Source organism: Tursiops truncatus, chromosome 19 (genome assembly GCF_011762595.2).
Source record: "Tursiops truncatus isolate mTurTru1 chromosome 19, mTurTru1.mat.Y, whole genome shotgun sequence".
Classification (NCBI taxonomy): Eukaryota; Metazoa; Chordata; class Mammalia; order Artiodactyla; family Delphinidae; genus Tursiops; species Tursiops truncatus.
The window spans coordinates 47,742,841-47,762,163 of NC_047052.1; the positions used below are offsets into that span (position 1 = coordinate 47,742,841).

Below are 19,323 nucleotides of genomic sequence, written 5' to 3' on the forward strand. Positions count from 1 at the left end.
GGGGGATTCCCAGGACAGCACACTGGGGAGGGGGAAGAAGATGAGCGCCAGAACAGGCTTGCGTGACTGTTTTTATTCCAGCCACCAGATCTGCCCCAATAAAGAGCTCCCAGACCCTGCCTCACCTTCCGGGCAGGGGCCTGGAGTCAGGGCAGAGGGACCTGCTGCTCCTGTCCCTGCAGAAGGAGGCCGACACGGAGCCTGGGCTTCCTGGTGACCACTCAGGCTCCTCCCGCCGCCTGTCCCTGTGGGGGCTGATGATGGGCTACCTCGTCCAGGCTGGGGGCGGGATCTCAAAGTCACCCCCTGAACAACGCTCCCTTGAGGATGGGGGACCGGCCCTGGACACCTCGTGTCTCCGGGTGAGGAAGTCACGGTCCCTTGTCCATCAGGCCTGCTGCCGCTCTCCGCCCCGCGGGGAGAGGACGTGGGTGCCCCTCGCCACCCACTGGGGGCCCGGAAGGGGGTTCTCTGCGAGCCGTTCCTCCCCTTGGCCTCAGGCCAGCAGGCGGCTGTACTCGGCCAGGGCGGAGGACTTTTTCACCCCGTCCCAGATCCGGGCGGCGTAGTGGAACCTGTGAGGGGAGGTCAACAGTCAGAGCTGCCCTGGCTGTGGCCCCCGCATGACCGTAACGCCTGGGATACAGGGAAGATGCCAACGCCGATGCTAGGTGACCTGATCCCCTCACCTCCCCCAGGGGAAGCGAAGGTGAAGTCCTCGAGCGCCCACCTCTGGGCCCAAACTGCTTCCCGCTCCACTCAGTGCTGGCCTTTGTGGGTAGGGGTCTATCTCTATATCCCTCCAGAGTCTTGTGATGATCAGAAACGTCTAGCAGCTGCATAACCCCCCACCTCCCAAATTCTCCCCTCCCCGCTGGGCCCTGGTTTAGACCAAAGAGAGAAACAGAGCTCCAGAGTGGCTTCCTGCTGTGTCTGCACTCCCTGCCCCTTCTGCCCACAGCCGACTGCAGACAGACCCAGGGGAGCCAAGCTGCAGCTACTTCTCAAGTTTCTGTTTCTCTGGAAAATGAGAAGAGGCAGCCCCGGGTCTGTGGCAGCACTGCTGTGGGCTCTGGGCATAGAGAGCCACGTAGAGTCGGGGCTGGGGAGGCAGCACAGGGCTTTGTGAAGGAAGGTGGAGAAAGCCAGAGGCAGAGGCTCCCAGTGGAGGGGGCTAGTCGGGGGAGGGGGGTCCTGGAGAACGCGGCTCCCGTGGTTCCCGACAGCTTTCCGCTTTCCTCTCCGGTGCAGCTATGCTCTCTGCACTCAGGGCCTCAGAATAAATCTTTAAACTTGACTGGGCTCACTGGCCCTACTCCTTGCAGTCAAGGGACACCCAACCACAGTGCATGACCTTGCCACGTGACACTTCCTTCTCTGAGGCTGAACCTCCCCACTAGTAAAACTGGTGACAAGCTCCACACCCTCCCGGCTGATTGGGATTCAAAATCCCATGGAACGGCAACAAGATGGTAGCACTCATCAGTGCTCCAGGAAGGGAAGCTGCGGTGTGGAGAGACCTCCGAGACCCTCAACGCGGTGGAGGTGGGGCCCTCACACTGACTCCTCTGCCGAGCGCTCTCACCAGTTCTTCTCGGTGAGGATCGTGTGTGACAGCTGCGGCCGGGCCATGGACATCACTTGGCTCCGGAGCTTGCTCACCAAGGACTGGAAGCTGGGGTGGCCTCGGTACCCAGGGAGCAGGGAGAAGAGGGGGCTGGAACTGGGTCCTGGAAAGTCAGAAGTTAGGAGGGGAGGGGAAGGGGGACAGCCCGCCGAGAGAGGCCCTTCCTCCCCGTCAACAGCATCCTGGCCTGCCAGGAGCGCCTGAGTTCAGCCCCGGCCCAGGTCCCCCCGTCCTTCCGTGACTCGGAAACGTGCTCCCACGGAAGGAAGGGTCTGAGCACCTTAGGGACAGGCTTGAGTCTCCCCTCAGACCAGGGCGGGTCCCTGTCACCCCCAGACCGGGGCAGCCTGTGTCTCCCTCTAACCAGGTGGGCCGTGTCTCCCTACAGACCAGATCCCCTCGAGGCGGAACCGTACCTGCTCTTGGGGGGGTTTCACTCTCTGCCTCGCTGTCCATGAAGGGCATCAGGAACAGATTGACCTCGGAGTCCAGGAAGTCGGGTGGGAGCCCAGGGAAGACGTTGCACTGTAACATGGACAGCGTACCTGGTGGAGGGAACCCGTGAGGCTGCAGGCACAGTGCTGCAGGGCCGGGGGAGGTATGCGCAGGGTGGTCAAACTGGGGTCAGGGGATGGGTCTGGGGGCCGGGGCTTTGGGACTGGATTGGGAGCCAGAAGGCCACTGGCCAGCTTGGGGGGTGGCTGGGGGACCCTCACCCTTGTACCGCAGGTGGGAGTGGGCCATGAGCTGGTCAATCATCAGGTGCATCTGCCGCAGCTTCCGAGGGCAGAAGTCCTCCCGGCGAGCTTTGTTCTGCAGGAAGACTGCGGGTGGGAGGAGACGGGGAGCTCGCGCTCGCCACTGCCACTCGCCACTCGCCACTCAGACTCCCCTTCTCACACCAAAGACCAGCCCTGCCCCTGAGTTCAGATCACTTGTATTTACATGATAAGTAACTTCCCTTTAGTACCAGGCCCTGTGCTGGGCAGCGCTGGGGACCCAGAGAAATGAGTCAGAGTCTGTTTCTGCCCTCAGGAAGTCCCCAGTCTGATGGCCACCTGCTCAGGAGCCTGGCAGAAAGACCAGGGGCTGGGCCAGGTGGAGGAAGCAGGGAAGACCCTGCCTGGGGTGTCATAAACGAGCCGGATCTTTGCAGAGGAGCAGTGCGTCAGAGCGCAGGGCAAGGACAGAGCGGACCAAGGATGCGCGAGTAGGGGCCCAAGCAGGGTGAACAGGGTGCGTGGCGCCACTGGGGCCGACGCCACACTCCCTGAGCCCCGTGCCATGGACCCAGAAGCAGGCAGACTAGGGTCCTGCCCCCAAGGGGCTCCCATTCTGATCGAGGGGCCAGAGCTGGACTCGGGGGTCACGCCCTGATGGCCAGGGGGACCCTCAGAGGAAGTGGCAGCTAATCCTTTTTGACTCTCCTCACAAGCCCCACAGGTGCTCCTCCCAGCGCCCCCTCCGCAGAGTACTCCCGGTTTCCGCCCCCCACTCTCCCCTGCCCACCAGTGCAGCCCCTGGAATGCCTCTCACCCAGGTGGGGGTAGTACTCAGTGCCTTCATCGGAGCCTGACGAGCTGCTGGACTCATGGCTGGGGGACGGGGTGGAGGGCTTCACCATCTCTGCTGTCTGGAGGAACCTTGGGGTTTGGGGTGACAGGTTGGTGCTCTGCTGCCGGCCCCCCCATATCCCACAGCCTGGGGAAGGAGGGGGCTCCCTTCACGGATCTGATTAAAGCTACAGCCACACTCAGAAAAATGCCACATACACACCATATTCCTCACACAGTTTTAGGGAACCCAGAGACAACCCTCTCAGACACTGATCCATGGACCCATGTCAACACGTATGTATTTTTTTAACGAGTTTATGCCATCAAGAAAAGTACTTTACTTTTTAGAGGAGTTTTAAGTTCATAGCAAAACTGAGTGGAAAGCAAAGAGAATTCCCACGGACCCTCCCCCCCGCCCCCAACACACAGCCTTCCCGCTTGGCAACATTCCCATGATCCTCCAGTGACACACCGTTGCCACCCGACGTCCGTGGCTTACATTAGGGCTCCCTCCTGGTGGTGTATGCTCTATGGGTTTTGACAAAAACCACATAAATCCACCACTTGTATCACACGAGTAGTTTCGGGGCCCAGAAATCCTCTCTGCTCCACCTATTCACCCCTCCCTCCCCCTCCCAACCCTGGCAGCCACTGATATTTTTACTGGTCTCCATAGTTTTGCCTTTTCCAGAACGTCACAGAGTTGGAATCATACAGTATGAAGCCTTTGCAAATTGGCTTCTTTCACTTAATAATCTCCATTTGAGGCTCCTCCATTGTCTTCCATGGCAGGACAGCGCATCTCTTTTTAACACCGAATAATATGCCATCGTGTGGATGTACCATAACTTATGTATCCGTTTATCTACCAAAGGACATCTTGGCTGCCCCCGGTTTTGGCAATTATGAATAAAGCTGTGCAGGTTTTTGTATGGATGTAAGTTTCCAGTTTATGCTATCTTAAAGTAATTCTTCCAAATATAGAAAAGTATATATAAAAGTAAATAAAATAAACCTGAGATAAGGGCTAACGGGATCTGATAAACTATGGCCCTTCTCCTCGTACAGACACGTACACAAAGCAATCTGGAGTGACTGAGGGGGGCGGGAAGGGACGACAGAGTGGAAGCTTCCCTCAGACCAGCCCGGGGTCCCTGATCTCAGGATTCAGCTGAGGGGGCCGCAGGGCAAAAGCGCCTCTGAGCCTATAAGCAGCTACTATGCGCCCAGATTGCACTGGCACCTCCCTTCCAGGCCATCCCTAAATCGGCCACAAATATGGTATCCACAATTTCCAGGGATTCACCTGCTCTGGGGAGGCCACCTGTAGACTCTGGCTTAAAACCGAGGCTCTGCAAGGGCCAGCCTGAGGCCACACCCCACCACAATGTGACCTCCACAGGGCAGCCTGTGTTACCTGTTTGTTCACACCTGTATCCCCAGAGCCCAGGACAGAGACCAGCCTATGTAAATGCCCAATATATTTGTCTTTTGAATGAATTCCAACAGACGACGGTGGTAGGAGGGGGTGTTTCAGAATGAAGTCACTTAGATCTGGTCACAACAGCCGGCTCCCCCAGCAGCTTGTTTTTTTACTGTTGGCCAGACCCTCAGCTCCCACCCACCCCCAGAGTTACTAACACAAACCTTAAGCTCCCACTTAATCTACTGCTTACTAAGCACCAGGTGCTGTGCTGAGTGCTTTACATTCTTTAACTCACTTCATCTGCAGGACACCGTTTGCCTATGAGGAAGTGTGGAAAAAGCAACCGCTCGCCTAACGGGTGCTGGGATTCAAACACAGGGCTGCCTGACTCCGGAGACATCTGCTTCCTTCAGCTCGGCTCTCCCCTCCCCACAAGCTCCCGTTCCTTCCATCTGTCTGTCTGGGCCCCGTGCCCAGGGCTGCTGGCCTCCCCACAGCTACCTCCTGGGGCCTGAGGCCAAGAGGATCGGAGCCAGTCCTATCTGGGGGCATTTCTGGAACCTCCAGCTGCTTCAGGCAGTACTCCTGCCAGATCCTGACTCCCTCCCTTCCCTGCCCACCAGGGACCCGCGGGAATGGCACCTATGCCGGGAGATGGACCACGAGGCTCTAAGGAGCAGTTCCTCAGCGTGCTATTTATTCAACAAACTTGTTAAATATCCACCTTGTGCCAGGCACTGTGTGAGCCACTGGGGCTTACATTCTAACGAGGGAGACAAGACCATAAAAAGGTCCACACCATCCTGTCAGGGAGTGATACGTGCAGTGAAGGAGAACACAGCAGGGTAAGAGCGGGAGAGTCACAGGAGAGGCAGTTAGCAGGTTGGGGAGGCCTCAGGGGCATGTGAAGGGCATGAAGGAGGGGGCCTGGCAGCCGCGGGGAGAGTGTTTCCAGCCGAGAGGTGAGGCGTGCAGAGGTCCTAAGCGCCACGAGGGACAGCCGTGGGGCCACCACACTTCTGATGGAAGGAGTGAGGCAAGTGCTGGGGGAGGTCAGGGCGGTGACCGGGACCACATCACGTAGAACCCTGTTAGCCATGCATGGGGAGGACCCTGAATTTTACTCTGAGTGATGTGCACAGTCCGTGGAGGGTGGTAAGTGTGTATGTGTGCTGAGAGAGGATTAGGTGGCAGTGATCCTCTCCAACTCACGTTTTCAAAGGGTCCCTGTGGCTGCCGTGTGGAAGTGGTGAGAGCTGTGCAAGTGGCTGAGTCTCGGGGCCCCCGTCCCTAGCCTGGCTCCGCTCCCGACAGCGCCTCACCTGTACAGGCTGAGGTCCGTGAACCAGTCCTGGACGACAATCACCACGTGGCAGACAGTGAAGAGGAAGGCAGCGATCTGGAGTGACTGAGGGGGGCAGGAAGGGACGACAGAGTTGAAGCTTCCCTCAGCCCAGACTGAGGTCCCTGATCTCAGGACTCAGCTGAGGGGGCCGCAGGGCAAAAGCGCCTCTGAGCCTATAAGCAGCTACTATGCGCCCAGATTGCACGGGCACCTCCCTTCCAGGCCATCCCTAAAATGGGCCAGGTGGCAATGATCAGCCCCTTTTTACACAGGCGGATACGGAGGCTTGAAGGGGGGATGATTTTGCCGAGAGGCAGAGCCAGGGGCTGAGTCAGGTCTGACTCTTGGTGCCGTCCTCTCCCTCCAGCTCTGGGGTACCCAGGGCTCTTATGAAGCAGAAACTAGCCTAACCCGTATCCACTAGCGCTCCATCCTGGACCACCAGGCCTGGCTCGGCCCCCTCACCTGCATCTCCACGTAGGTGTGGGGCAGGCTGTACTCTGGAGGCAGCTTGCGGTCGTTGTTGATGAGGTGGTCCAAGATGGAGGGGCTCAGGATGGGCTGGAGCAGGAAGACAGCAAGGTGTCAGGGAAGGGCCGCGGGTCAGGATCCCAGGGGACACGGCCACCAAGTTCCACCCGATGACTGCAGATACATCACCTCTCAGGACAAAATAATGTCAGATACACGGGCAGAACTAGTCAGTAAGAGGAGGTGACAGAAAAAGAGTTTCAAAGCCGACACACTTTCCCCAGCCCTCTCACAAGTCCCCACTGCTCCCAAGTGCTGCGTGCCCCAGAAGAGCGCTCCTAGTGCTGGAAAATCGAACATCCACTTGAATGAGTCGTGTCCCTGCGACACCCTTATTTTGTTGTTTCAAATGCTGTCAGGCCTTCCCTGGTGGCGCAGTGGTTCAGAGTCCGCCTGCTGATGCAGGGGACAGGGGTTCTTGCCCTGGTCCGGGAGGATCCCACATGCCGCGGAACGGCTAGGCCCGTGAGCCATGGCCGCCGAGTCTGCGCGTCTGGAGCCTGTGCTCCACAACGGGAGAGGCCCCAACAGTGAGAGGCCCGTGTACCGCAAAAAAAAAAAAAAAAAAAGTATCAAATGCTTTCAAAACTTCACTAGGATAATCACTCAGGTCAAATAACAATGGTTAATGTGAAGACTAGTGAGGATTTAAAAGGCTGCATCAGGGCTTCCTTGGTGGCACAGTTGTTAAGAATCCACCTGCCAGTACAGGGGACACGGGTTCGAGCCCTGGTCTGGGAAGATCCCACATACCGTGGAGCCACTAAGCCCGTGTGCCACAACTACTGAGCCTGAGTGCTGCAACTACTGAAGCCTGCACGCCTAGAGCCCGTGCTCCACAACGAGAAGCCACCGCAATGAGAAGCCCACGCACCGCAACGAAGAGTAGCCCCCGCTCGCTGCAACTAGAGAAACCCAGCACGAAGCAACTAAGACCCAACACAGCCAAAACAAACAAACAAACAAACAAAGAACTGCATCAGTGGGTGTAAAAGAGTCATCTGTGAGCTCATCACCTTTTCTTAAAGGAACATCCCACTAAAAATACAAGAGGTTAAATTAGTGGATCATCTATCCACTTCTTCCTGCCCTGGATGGAATTAACTTTAAGAAAGAGGCTTGGGGCTTCCCTGGCGCAGTGGTTGGGAGTCCACCTGCTGATGCAGGGGACACGGGTTTGTGCCCCGGTCCGGGAAGATCCCACATGCTGCGGAGCGGCTGGGCCCCTGAGCCATGGCCGCTGAGCCTGCGCGTCCGGAGCCTGTGCTCCGCAACGGGAGAGGCCACAGCAGTGAGAGGCTCGCGTACCGCAAAAAAAAAAAAAAAAGAGGCTTTCCTCTTTCCTCTTTCGTCAATCCAGTGGCTCACTTTCTAAAACCCCAAACACTGCAGTGTTCCATTCTGTCTTTTTTCATTCATTCATTCATTCATTCATTTATTGCTTGCTTGTCTGCTTGCTGCATTGGGTCTTCATTGCTGCTCGTGGGCTTTCTCTAGTTGCGGCGAGCGGGGGCTACTCTTCCTTGTGGTGCGCGGGCTTCTCGTTGTGGTGGCTTCCTTGTGAAGCACGGGCTCTAGCTGCAAGAGCTTCAGTAGTTGTGGCTCGCAGGCTCTAGAGCACAGGTTCAGTAGTTGTGGCACATGGGCTCAGTAGTTGTGGCTCGAGGGCTATAGAGCACAGGCTCAGTAGTTGTGGCGCACGGGCTTAGTTGCTCCACGGCATGTGGGATCTTCCTGGACTGGGGCTCGAACCTCTGTCCCCTGCACTGGCAGGCGGATTCTTAACCACTGCACCACCAGGAAAGTCCCTTCCATTCTGTCTTGTTCTAACTTCTGCTCTGCCCCATGGGGGCCCCGGACCAGCCCGCAGCTGGTTCAGCTCGGCACAAGGTCTCAGTGGTCCTGTCACAGGGCCTGGCACACAGGTCTCACACCACATTTGTGGAAGGTTTTCCACCCATCAATGTGTACGGTGGCCAGAACTTTGTTCCACTAACATTCATTGAGCATCAGCTGTGGGCCAGGCCTCTCCCTGAGGAGCTGCAGACCGGATAGGAGCGGGCACAGAATGCAAGAACCAGATTGTGGTAAGCCACGTGCTGCGCTGGGAGGTGCACATGGGTGCACATGGGCACCGGTGGGCGCTCAGAGGAGGGGGAGGCTTCCGGGAGGAGGCAATGCCCCTGTGGAGTCTTCAGGGAGGAGAAGGCAACAGCCAAGCAACAAAGCAAGGGGAGAGAGAATGTTCTAATGGTGACGATGCTGACAGCCAAGAGTACTGAGAACCCACTTCATGCCAGGACTTCACCTGTGTTAATTCACTGACACCTCACAGAAACCCCACGAGGGAGGCAATGTTGTTTTTCCCACTTAAGAAAACCGAGGAGTGGAAACGTTAAACAACTTGGCCAAGGTCGCAGAGCTCAGGAGCGAGACTATGGCAAGGCTTGGAGGTGTGTATGGTGGGGCCGGTGTCTACATCAGAGAGGGGAGTCCAGGGAGTCTGACAGGCGAGCCGCACAGGCCCCGGCTGCCTAGCTAAGGAACAGGGATCTTGGAGAAGCTGAGGAAAGCTGCCAGGTAACGCAGGACAGGCCAGCTCTTGTGACAGTGAGGCGCCTGAAGGCTCGCCACGCACCATCCCGTGCCCAGCACTCTGCCTGGACTGTTCCACTGACTCCCTGCAACCCTCCTATGAAGCTGAGAAAACTATCACCCCCATTTACAGATGAAAAAATGGAGGTGGGGGGGTTAAAACTTACTTAAAGGCCAGCTCTGGCTGTAGACTGACTCCAGGGCCCACACTTCCAACTGCTATGCTATAAGATTCTTTAGGCTCCTGTGTACACGGATGGATGGGAGTGGAGAGGGGGTGAAATCTGACAAGAAGAGACTAAGGGCCAAAAAGAGACACAACTTGCCCAAAGGCACTAGCATGTCCGTGGCTTGGCCGAAGCCCCATGGAATCCAAGCAAGGTTCTGGCTTAAACACATTTGGGGATGAAGCTGAGTGCTGCACGCAGCAGGGTGGGGTGAGTGGGGGTCAGCACCTGCGTGTCCAGGAAAACGATCCGCTCCTGGGTAATGAAGAAGTCAATGCCACTGGTCTGGTTGCCCCCTCGTTCCTTCATTTCGGCGCTCTGGGCCCGGAAGACATAGGCCCTGTGGAAAGGAGCAGGTGGGGGCATTAGAGGTCAGGTTCTTGGCCTTTGCCGCCTCCAGAGTGTGGCCCTGTGAGTGAGACCATGAGATGTGATTCCCGCCTGCCCGCAAAGCCTTCCATTCATGGCCCCTGCTGCCTAGGGGGCTGTGTTTTATATCACATGACTTCATCCCTACCCCTACCCATAGGTAGACCTGTTAAGTCTTAACAAAATCAATAGACTGAGGTGTTTAAGAGCAAGGCCTTTGCTGCACTGCTGGGATTCAAACCCCAGCTCTGCCTCTTCCTGGCTGTGTGGCTTTGAATAAGTTCCTTAATCTCTTTCTCCTCGGTTTCCTCGTCTGTAAAACGGGGACAACAATAGTCTCAATCTCTCAGAGTGACTGTGAGGTTAATATACGTAAAGCGCTTAAAAGAGTGCCTGATACACGATGATATAAAATAGCTAGCTATTAATTATCAAGTGTACCTGCCATGTGCCAGGTATGGGACACACAGCACTGAATACTCTCCACCCCATGGTGAGAGGGTGCGGGGCATCCAGGCTCCCAGTTCTTGCCCTGACTGGAGCGCTTTCCCTGCTCCCCCTCCTCAGCGTCTGCTTGTTCTCAAATGGCCCCTTGACCAGCTGATTTATACAGGAACCTGGCCCCAGCCACCTCCCCATAACCCCTTCCTGTTTGATTATCATCTTCTAATGTGCTTGTTTACTAGCTCCCCATTAAAATGCAAGCCCCACGGGGACAGAGATTTTTGCCACTTTTGTTTACTGGTGTAGCCCCAGCACCCAGGACAGGGCCTGGCCCGTGGTAAACACCCAATAAATATTTGTTGAACTGAAGCAGGGAGACCAGTTAGGAGGCTCCTGGCCTCCTCCAGGGGAGATGGCAGTGGCCTGGACCAGGAGATGGGCGTGGAGGAGAGGAGCAGATGAATTCTCAAGATAATTAGGAGGTAAAACTTATGAGACCTGATGACAAGAGTTGGTACCAACGTCTGCCATGTCACAGGCGGACCTGCCTCAGAAGGACACATTAGGCCGACAGGATTCTAGCTCAAGTATCTGAGCCGACGGCCACAGGGAAGTTTTGCTAGTTGGGGGTGGAAGCTGAGATGGAAAGGATGCCGGCCAAGAGAGCTGCAGCTGTGCCAGAGCGCGGCCCAGCTGAGCTGAGGTCATGAGTGAGCAGAGAAGAGTGGGGACGGAGCCGACCTGGGAGGCGGGGCACCGCAGCTCGGGGTCTGGAGATGTACGTTCTCACCACAGGGGTTCTTAACCTGTTCCGGGTTTCCCTCAGGCCCCTCTGAGAGCTGGTGGGAACTATGGACACTTTCCCTAGAAGAGAAGCCTGACTGTAAATGTGTGTAGAATCCTGCATATACCGTTCGGGGGTTCATGGACCCCTGAGGCCCAACCATGGTGTCCAGGGTGACATCACCGACTTTATAAAAACCAAACTCCTACGCTTTAAGATAACCCTAAGTGGCCACAACCCCTGCTCACCCCCCATCTTGATTCTTCCCTAATTAGACTGTCTGTGTTCCCTACCTGACTCCCCAATCCCTGCCTTTCCCTCTTTCCTTCCCTGCCCTCAGTTTGGGGCTCTAGTGCTCAAGCTCCCTCCTCCCCCAAAGGACTCCCTCCTTTACCTTCACAATCATACCCTGTCCTTACTCAGCAAGGCAGGACTGAGGCTGGTCTAGAACCCACGCCCTTCACCCAGGTCTCTTGTCCCAGTGTTTCCCAGGCCACATCAGCCACATCCTGTGAGCACTCGCTCTGTGCCAAGTTCTTGTTAACTTTTGCCTTCCCGATCTTGTCTCATCCTCCAAAAATGCACTTTACAGATGAGAAAGTGAGATACCAGGAGGTGAAGGGACCTGCCCAAGACCAGCCAGCTGGTGAGCGGCAGGGCTGAGACTGGGGTGAACCTAAATCCAAAGACTTAACGGATGCGCCATGCCAGCTCCTGGCTGGTCCTGTCCATTTGCTGGAACGAGGAAGGGAGGGAGGGAGGGAGGTGCAGGATTGGTGTCCTTGGAGCTACACGAAAGTTTGGTCCAGACTGGTCACCATCCTCATCCGACAGAGACATTGAGGTCAAGGTAGGGGAACACCAAACACCACCTGCAATATCCAGGCCCACCCTCCCCTGACCTAGGTGGGTGCCACCTCCCTTGCAGACCCAACGTCCCCCTCACCTCTGGTCCTCCTCAGGAGTGTTGGCTGACAACAACGACATAACCATGGACTTGCCTGTCCCCTGGAGGCCCAGGACACCAACCACCAAGACATCAGTCTGATCCAACAGGTACTGCGGGAAGAGGCAGGAATGAGACCCTCAAAAATCTGTCGGTTGATGGAGTGGGAGTGAGGAAGGGGCCCTAAAGACTTCCATGGCTCGCCCACCTACCTTCTCAGATATAAAGAAAAACGTTTGTGCTCCAAATCCCCTCAACTGGGCAAAGGGCGGGGGAAGGGGGGGTATATGGAACGTTCTGGGCACAAAGAACAGCATTTGTGAGAGCTCCAACGCAGAAAAGAGCCTCCCTGGTCAAGAAGGTACTAGGAAGTCAGAGTGGCTAGAACACAGAGGAAAAGGGGCGCCTGACTTTGGGGAGAAGGGGAGAGGCATAGGAACAAAAGGATGGGTGGAAGAAGCCAGGACTGAGTAACTGAGGGCCACTGGAGCAGACTCCTGGGAGGCTTTGGGCTTCAGGCAGGTTGGGAAAACATGGGAAAGCGTGATAAAGGCAGCAGTAAGCAGGAAGGGGAGACCAGCCCGTCCTGGCTCTGTCTGTGGGGTTTAAGAGTCCTACAGAATCCTGAGACCTTCACCTCTGGGCTGCCAGCTCTGCTGATTTTCACCACCAGGGGGCATAAGAGACACTCCTCAAGGAAAAGAGTCATGTCCTCAATGTGGCTGCTGCACCTTAGAATCATCTGGAGAGCTCTAAAAAAAACCCCTCTAATCCTGGGCTGAACCCTAGACCCACTAAAGCAGAATATCGAGGGCTAGCCCAGTTCAATATGGTAGACACTGACCACATGTGGCTACTTAAATTTAAATTAATTAAAATTTAACAAAACTACAAATGAGTTCCTCAGTTATACGATCCACGTTTGGGGATTTGTGGGTAAGTGCTCTATAGCAGGGCCTGGACAGCGGCTCTTTTTTTTTTTTTAAAGCTTCCCAGTTGATATCAACATGAGAGTGGTAACAGATGGGCCTGGTATGTTGTTAGTAAATCCAAGCTGTTGGAGAAGGAGAGGGAGCATACCTGGGAGAATCTGAGTAATGTGACAAGCCTGGGAGGGAAAAAACAGGACGGGGGGAAATGAAGACTGGGACACTGGAAGTAGATATGATGGTCCAGAGGTGTGAGGTGTGGACTACAGTGAGGGCTGGTGGGATGGAGGCGGAACCTCCGGGGGCTAACATTCAAACCAGTTCACACTGGTACTGCATGGGTCTTGACCAATCAGGAGGAGGACTGGAGCAGGCCCAGGAGGCTGCCCTGCTGCGTGCGAGAGCGGGCAGGAGATCCCAGGGCCTCTGCGGTGGTAATGGGTCCCTCTCCGCCAACCAGTATCAAAGTATTTCAGCATTTTAGCAACCAGCACAGCTGAGCTAGTGTAAGCCACTGAAATTCGGCCCGGCTAGGTGAGAACGTTCTGATCCATTCTCTCACTGCTGCCATTGCCCGAAAGCTGTCTAGTCTGGTGCTGCCTGCCAAGGAGCTGGGGGGCGGGGAGGAGGTGAGGGTGTGGGGCCCGGAGAAGGTCGAGCAGGGAGAGAGCCCTGACCCCCCAGTACCTCAATGGCACTGTCGCACCAATTCATCTGGTCATCCACCAACTTGATGCTGTGCTTCATGCGCTCTGGGGGCAGCAGTTTGGCCTGGCCCACGACAGCTGCAGACAAGGACATGCTGACGGTCTGTGCGAGGGGGTTCCGGCTCCCAACCAGATCCCGCCCGGCCCCAACTCACGGTCCATGGCTGCCGGCGCGGCAGTCCCCATGCCCCGGTTCTGGATCTGGTACACAGGCTGTGTGGGTCTCTGCCCCTCCTTCTCCCCCTTGGGTGGCGCAGGGGCTGCAGGGGGTGGTGGGGCAGTGCCCTCGGGGGTGGAGGCATTCGCTGTGGCCGCAGGCCCTTTCCCCTCCTCCCGTGGCTTCATGAGGACAATGGGCTTCTCAAGAGGGGCTGGGGCAGGCGGGGCGGCAGGGGCCGTTGGAGTCGGTGGCTGCTTTGACTACGGGCGTGAGAAGGTTCCGGTCAGTGGAGAGATCCTTGCCCTAACTGCTCCCAGCCTCCCCTTCCAAAGCGTCTTCCCCACTCACCCGCTCTGCTGGAGGCTTTGAGAGGATGATGGGGGTTTTCTGCATGACCGCCGTGCTTGTCTCTTCGCTGCCATCCTGTGGTGAGGGAGGGCAGTTACTCAGGAGTGACTCCCCTAGCTCCCTGGACACCCCTCTAAGTGTCAAGTATCATTCTAAACGCCTTCAGACATAAACTCCTCCAATCCTACCAACAGCCCTGTGAGAGATACCTTTATCCCCATTTTTCAAATGAAAAAACTGAGATCCAGAGAGGTTAACTGGCTTGCCCAAGGCCACACAGCCAATTAAGCAGTGGAGCCAGGACTTGAAGCCAGACAGCCGGGTTCCAGAACCACGCTGCCAGCCACTCCACTCAGCTGCCTTTGCTAGACAAGCCCAGGCAGAAGGCGCTGGGGCTTTGGAGCGAGAGACATCTGCATTTGAACTTGGCCTTGGCTTTTGTTGGTTGTGTGAACATGGATAAGGAATCACCCTCACTTAGGCCCATTTGCTCATCTGGCGAATGGGGATAGGAATTCCTTCCTCACAGGACTGTTAAGAGGCTGAAAGTAGACAGGACTCACAAACCGTCCACGGAGCACTGGGCACGTGGCAGGTGCACAGTATCTAGAGCTGCTCTCCTGACAGCCCTGCTGTCCCAACCTCCGCTTCCCAGCCCCACCCGGGCTCGCCAAGTCAGCGGACTGATTCCCATGCCTTACCCTCTTCATGCCTCTTCTGTCTCACCCCCACCTGCCTAAGAAAGGGGAGAGACCTGAGTTTGAATCCTGTTCCTTCTGTGGTACCCTGAGTAACCCTGGGAGAGTCCTGACCCTTCAGTAGGTCTGTTTCTTCACCTACATATTGAGGATACTTATTTAAATCCTGCTCACTCACTGGCCTATGACGAAGGACAAACCAAAGGATATGAACGTGCTTTGCAAAGAACAGGTGAGGGTGAAGAGATGAGGATGGATAGGAGATACAGTCAGGAGGCACCATGTACAGCACTGGTGCCCGATGGGCGTGGGGGTGACCAGGATGAGACCTGATGGGCCGTCACTAGTAGTGGGAGGAAGAGAATTGGCAGGAAGACGCTGAGGTCAGCAGGAGACATGGAGGACGTGAGGAGTCCATTGGCCAGTTAGGAGGCTGCCAGGGTCTCAAAGACAAGACATCTGGGAGCTGCTTGTTCAGGGACTGAAGCTGAAGGTGCAGGAGGATGGTAACATTCCCCAGAAAGATGTGTGTGGAAGGAGGAGAGACTGCGTGTTGTCATTTATGCTGTGGCTCAAGGGAAGGAGTAAGCAAGAGCCAAGCTCACTGTGAATAAATTTCCTTCACGATTTTTGCAGTTTTATGGCTCAGAAACTGTCCCAACCATTATCTTCTTCCACTCCCCCCCCCCCCAAATAAACAGCCCTTAGAGGCGGGCAGGGCCCTGGAGAAAGAACCCGGGGGGCAGGCTGTGGCAGTGAGTCACCTACACACAGGAGAGGAGCAAGGCTGGACCGGGCCCACAACGACGCTCCCGACTCCCGATTCCCGGTCCAGGACACTCTACAGCAGACACAGTGGTGCTGCGCCTGAGGCTCACTTGGATTCGGGTTCAAGGCCTGGCCCCAAAGCTTATTGACTTGTGACTTTGGGTGGGTCCCTTCCCCTCTAAGACTCATTTCCTCATTAGTGAAAACTGCATCTATCATAGGCTCTACTTCATGGGACAGCTGCAGGAGCTCAGCAAGACCCAAAGGATGGAAAGCACTCTGCAGAGCACCAGCACACTGCACACTGCTCAATAAACAAAAAAGGCTGCTATCATGACACAACTCTGGAAAACAGGGGCTTCTGGCACCTCTCAGCTCAAACTCCAATGCCAATTCCAGTCAGTGAAATCCAAAGTTCTTTCCAAGGCCTATCAGGTCCCACATGATCTGGCCCCAGTTTCCTCTCTGATCTCATCTTCTATCACTTCCCCTTCTTCATCCACTGCAGTCACGCTGGCCTCCTGGCTACTCCTTGAACACACCAGATATAAGGCCTCAGGGCCTTCGCATTTGCTGTTCTTTCTGTTTTGAATGCTCTTCACTCAGATTCTGTCAGGACTTGTCCCCTTGCCTCCTTCAGGTCTCTGCTCAAAAGTCAGCTGTTCAGAGAAGCCTTCTCTGACTGCTTCATCTAAGACAGCCCCTTTATCACTCTGAGAGCAGTCCGTTTTGTCCACAGTTATATATCCCCAGCATCTAGATGAGGGCCCGGTGCCTAGCTGGTGCTCAATAAACATTGGTGGAATGAGTGGACACATGAATGCTGCCCTTGGGCCCAGATACTCACCCGTCTCTCTCTGTCCCAAGGTGCAGTGTAGTCCCTCTCCCGACCACCAGGCCCGGAGAGATTCTGGGGGCCGCCAGGGCCGGGCTCCTTCCACCGCCGCCGCCTGTCTATCCCATAGAGCCCAGGCTGACTGTGCCCAGACTCAGACATGGTCACCTATGGGTAGAAAGAGGTTGATTCCAGGATGAAAGAAGTCTCTCCCCACTCTATCTGGCTTACCCTGGACTATAAGGCACTTCCTTTCAAGAGAGCTCTGTGGCTGTGGCAGTGACTGCCAGCAGGATCTCAATAGCCATTCTTCACTACTTCCAAAGAAATAAAACCCTCAGTTCTGAGCTGGACACCTGGCTATCCAGAATACACTTCTCAGCCTAGTCTGCAGTTAGCTGCGGCCATGTGACTAAGCTCTTTCTGGCCAACGGTATGACACCAGAAGCGTGTTTTGGCAGCGTTCAGAAACTTTTCTTCACAGACACTGGCACCTGCCTTTTGTCCCTTCCTCCTACCAGCTGAAAGGAATGCGGGTGTGGAGGCTGGAGCTCAAGCAGCCATTAAGGTCTGTGAGGCAGCTTAATGGAAGGAAGGCATAAGAGACAAAACACAAGGTTCGGGGACTCCCTATTAACCTTAAATTGCCTATCTCTGGATGCAGTGACAAACAAATCCCCTTCTATCTCTTGTAGCCAAAACTATTCCCAACTGTTAATCACTTTTCTCAACATAAATACTAACACATGGGGGAAGGTCACATAAAAATGGAACATACTCTTTCCCAAAGTGCAGCAAAGCATTTCCATACAAATCTGTAACATGACCCCCAGTCCGACAACTACCCTTTTGATTACCCAATACTGGCACATGTGGGGGTGGGGCACCTGTATTCAAGGACCTGTTTTCACCGGGTGTCCCTCTACTTTCAGTGTGTTCACCTTCCATTACTGACGGTCTGCCATCCCTCACCCTCCAAGGCCTCACCAGGAACATTATATGTCCCTCACCAGGGTCATTATATGTCATTATATGTCTCACATCTAAGACATTATAAAATGTATGGTTACCTATATAACCCACTCTCTACCATTTAACTAGCTGCTTATAGGCCCCTAGGGAGTTTCCCCAGCTGTTTACACTTCATTCCAGGGAAGTCTCTTGAGTATGTCTGTTTGCAGGACTCCGAAGCCAACTGCTATAGCTCACGGGTCCATATCTGGTCTGCCTTCTGTTGTCGGAAATAAAGTTTTATTGGAATACAGCCACATCCATCAATTTTACAAGTTGTCTATGGCTGCCTTCTTGATACAATGGCAGAGGTGAGTAGCTGAGACAGAGATATTATGGGCTGCAGAGTCTAAAGTAATTATTCTCTGGACCTTTACAGAAAAAGTTTGCTGACCTTTGCTTAGCTCTGAAGTGCCTTCAAATCATTCTATGAATCCCTCCACCTCCCACCCCAGTACAGTGACATTAAGAGGTCCTTGTGTAAGACTCTTTCCCCAGAACGGAAGTATCTGTTTACAGGATGCAGGAGTAATTTTGCTAGCCAGGTAGGGGCTTGTCTAGCTCCTCTCAGCACTGCTCTACGTGACCTCTCCCCTAGCCACAAACTAGGTGGAAGACTGCCTTCTGAGACAAAGGAGGGCAAGGCCAGTTTACAGATGCTTATGCAAACTGATTCAGCACTTAAGTGACTGTTTACAGTCTCCTGAAGGACAGCCTCCTCAGAAATCGAGACTCTTCCCCGCCTTGCAATTAAGGTTCTGTTTACACTTTATCCTGGAGGCCTCCAGTGCACTTAATTGTCTGTTTTCTTGCCTCAATAGGGATTCTGCTCCACCACTAAAGTATCTGTTTACATAACCCATGAGGACCTTCTTCCCATGCATGTTATTCTGGGAACTTCCACAGTACCTGAGTTTATTCTACAGCCCCTATGGCAAGCTCCCCAGAATTTAAGAGTTCACCTACAAGCATTTTGGGGACTCCCAATAGTTTCCAGGCTCCTCTGGGGATCCCCCCCCACACACAAAAGTATAAAGCCAGTCTATTTGTGTTTATTTACAGGACTCTTAAGGTGACCTCCCAGAACTACAAATTACAAATTCCCCTATTACAAATTCTTTGGGGGGCTTCCTCAGTACTTAAGCATCTCTTAACATGCTCCTTTTGGGGGATCACCCAGAATCTATTTGCAAGTTATTTGGGGAGACTCCCAATTCCTAACTCCGTATTTATGGTCTAATGGAGCACTCCCACCCCAGAACCTGGGTCTATTCACACTATTTTTCTACAAGACTCTCCAGCAATTACATGTATATGTACAGCCTCTCATATGGGGTCTCCCCTGGAACTTGAGTCTGTGTTTTATTCAGGGGACTTCAGCATAATTAGGCACCTGTTTACAGGCCTCCTATAGGGAACCCCAGAACTTAAGTTTCTATTTACATTGTATTTAGAGGAATTTGGAGGACCTCCCCACTGTTTAAAAATCCGTTTGTAGGCCCTCTACGAGTGTCCCCAGGGCTCTGCACGTTATTGGAGGGATTTCGCAGTACTTTACCGCCAGTTTACAGGCCCTCAATATAAATGGTCTCCCAGAACTGAAATTTTTCCAATATACACATTATCTGTCTCCTGCCCACCCCACTCCCGGTAACGCGCTTTTTAACGCCTTGCTTTGACTCCGAACTTAGTTACGCACAACCGCCAGGCGTCCGAACGACCAGTTAGCGGTCAAGGAGGAGCCGGGCCCCGAAACACGCCCCGTGCCCCGCCCCCCGCCGAGGCGCCAGCCTAGCGCAGGCACGCGGGCCACTTACCTAAGGCGGCTGCTGATTGGTTCCCGGGGCGTAAGGGGGGCGCGCGCTCTCCGAGATGGGGGTGGGGTGGGGACGGGGAGGTTCCACTGCAAGCCACCGGCCCGTAAATGGTGTCTGGGAACCCGGGAGCGTGGCGGGAGAGAACGGGTACCGGTCAACCCACAACCGGTGGGGGCATCCCGGAAGCGGCACCGAAGGTA

At 54.9% G+C, this 19,323-nt stretch overlaps 2 protein-coding genes across 4 annotated transcripts in view; one reads left to right on the plus strand and one right to left on the minus strand.

The window, feature by feature from the left end:
* Nucleotides 1-58: 58 nt before the first annotated feature.
* Nucleotides 59-19,252, minus strand: SMG9 (SMG9 nonsense mediated mRNA decay factor). 2 transcript variants are annotated; one of them, XM_033846394.2, is made up of 14 exons: nt 19,124-19,252; nt 16,308-16,463; nt 13,995-14,069; nt 13,642-13,906; nt 13,467-13,564; nt 11,851-11,963; nt 9,536-9,647; nt 6,420-6,515; nt 5,932-6,017; nt 3,164-3,270; nt 2,344-2,451; nt 2,044-2,172; nt 1,586-1,730; nt 59-575 (listed from the first exon to the last, which is right to left on the minus strand). In XM_033846394.2, exons 2-14 carry the CDS (start codon nt 16,455-16,457, stop codon nt 497-499), a joined length of 1,563 nt encoding a protein of 520 aa, XP_033702285.1. In that variant the 5' UTR covers nt 16,458-16,463; nt 19,124-19,252; the 3' UTR covers nt 59-496. The 2 variants fall into 2 exon arrangements, with proteins under 2 accessions (XP_033702285.1, XP_073652075.1); XM_073795974.1 differs by lacking the exon at nt 19,124-19,252 and adding an exon at nt 14,696-14,730 and having other exon boundaries at nt 16,308-16,437.
* ZNF283 (zinc finger protein 283) overlaps nt 19,192-19,323 on the plus strand; it is an 88,181-nt gene continuing 88,049 nt past the window's right edge. For both annotated transcript variants that reach the window (XM_073795961.1, XM_033846388.2), the window contains exon 1: nt 19,192-19,320. The gene's annotated coding sequence lies outside the window, so the exon portion shown is untranslated. The remainder of the gene's footprint in view (nt 19,321-19,323) is intronic.

Coding starts and splice junctions, on each gene's coding strand:
- SMG9 (XM_033846394.2), bottom strand. CDS start 16,457: ATGTCTGAGTCTGGGCACAGTCAGCCTGGGCTCTATGGGATAGACAGG. Junction 13,907..13,994: donor CAAAGCCTCCAGCAGAGCGG/GTGAGTGGGGAA, acceptor TCACGCCCGTAG/TCAAAGCAGCCACCGACTCC. Junction 1,731..2,043: donor TGAAACCCCCCCAAGAGCAG/GTACGGTTCCGC, acceptor CTGACTTTCCAG/GACCCAGTTCCAGCCCCCTC.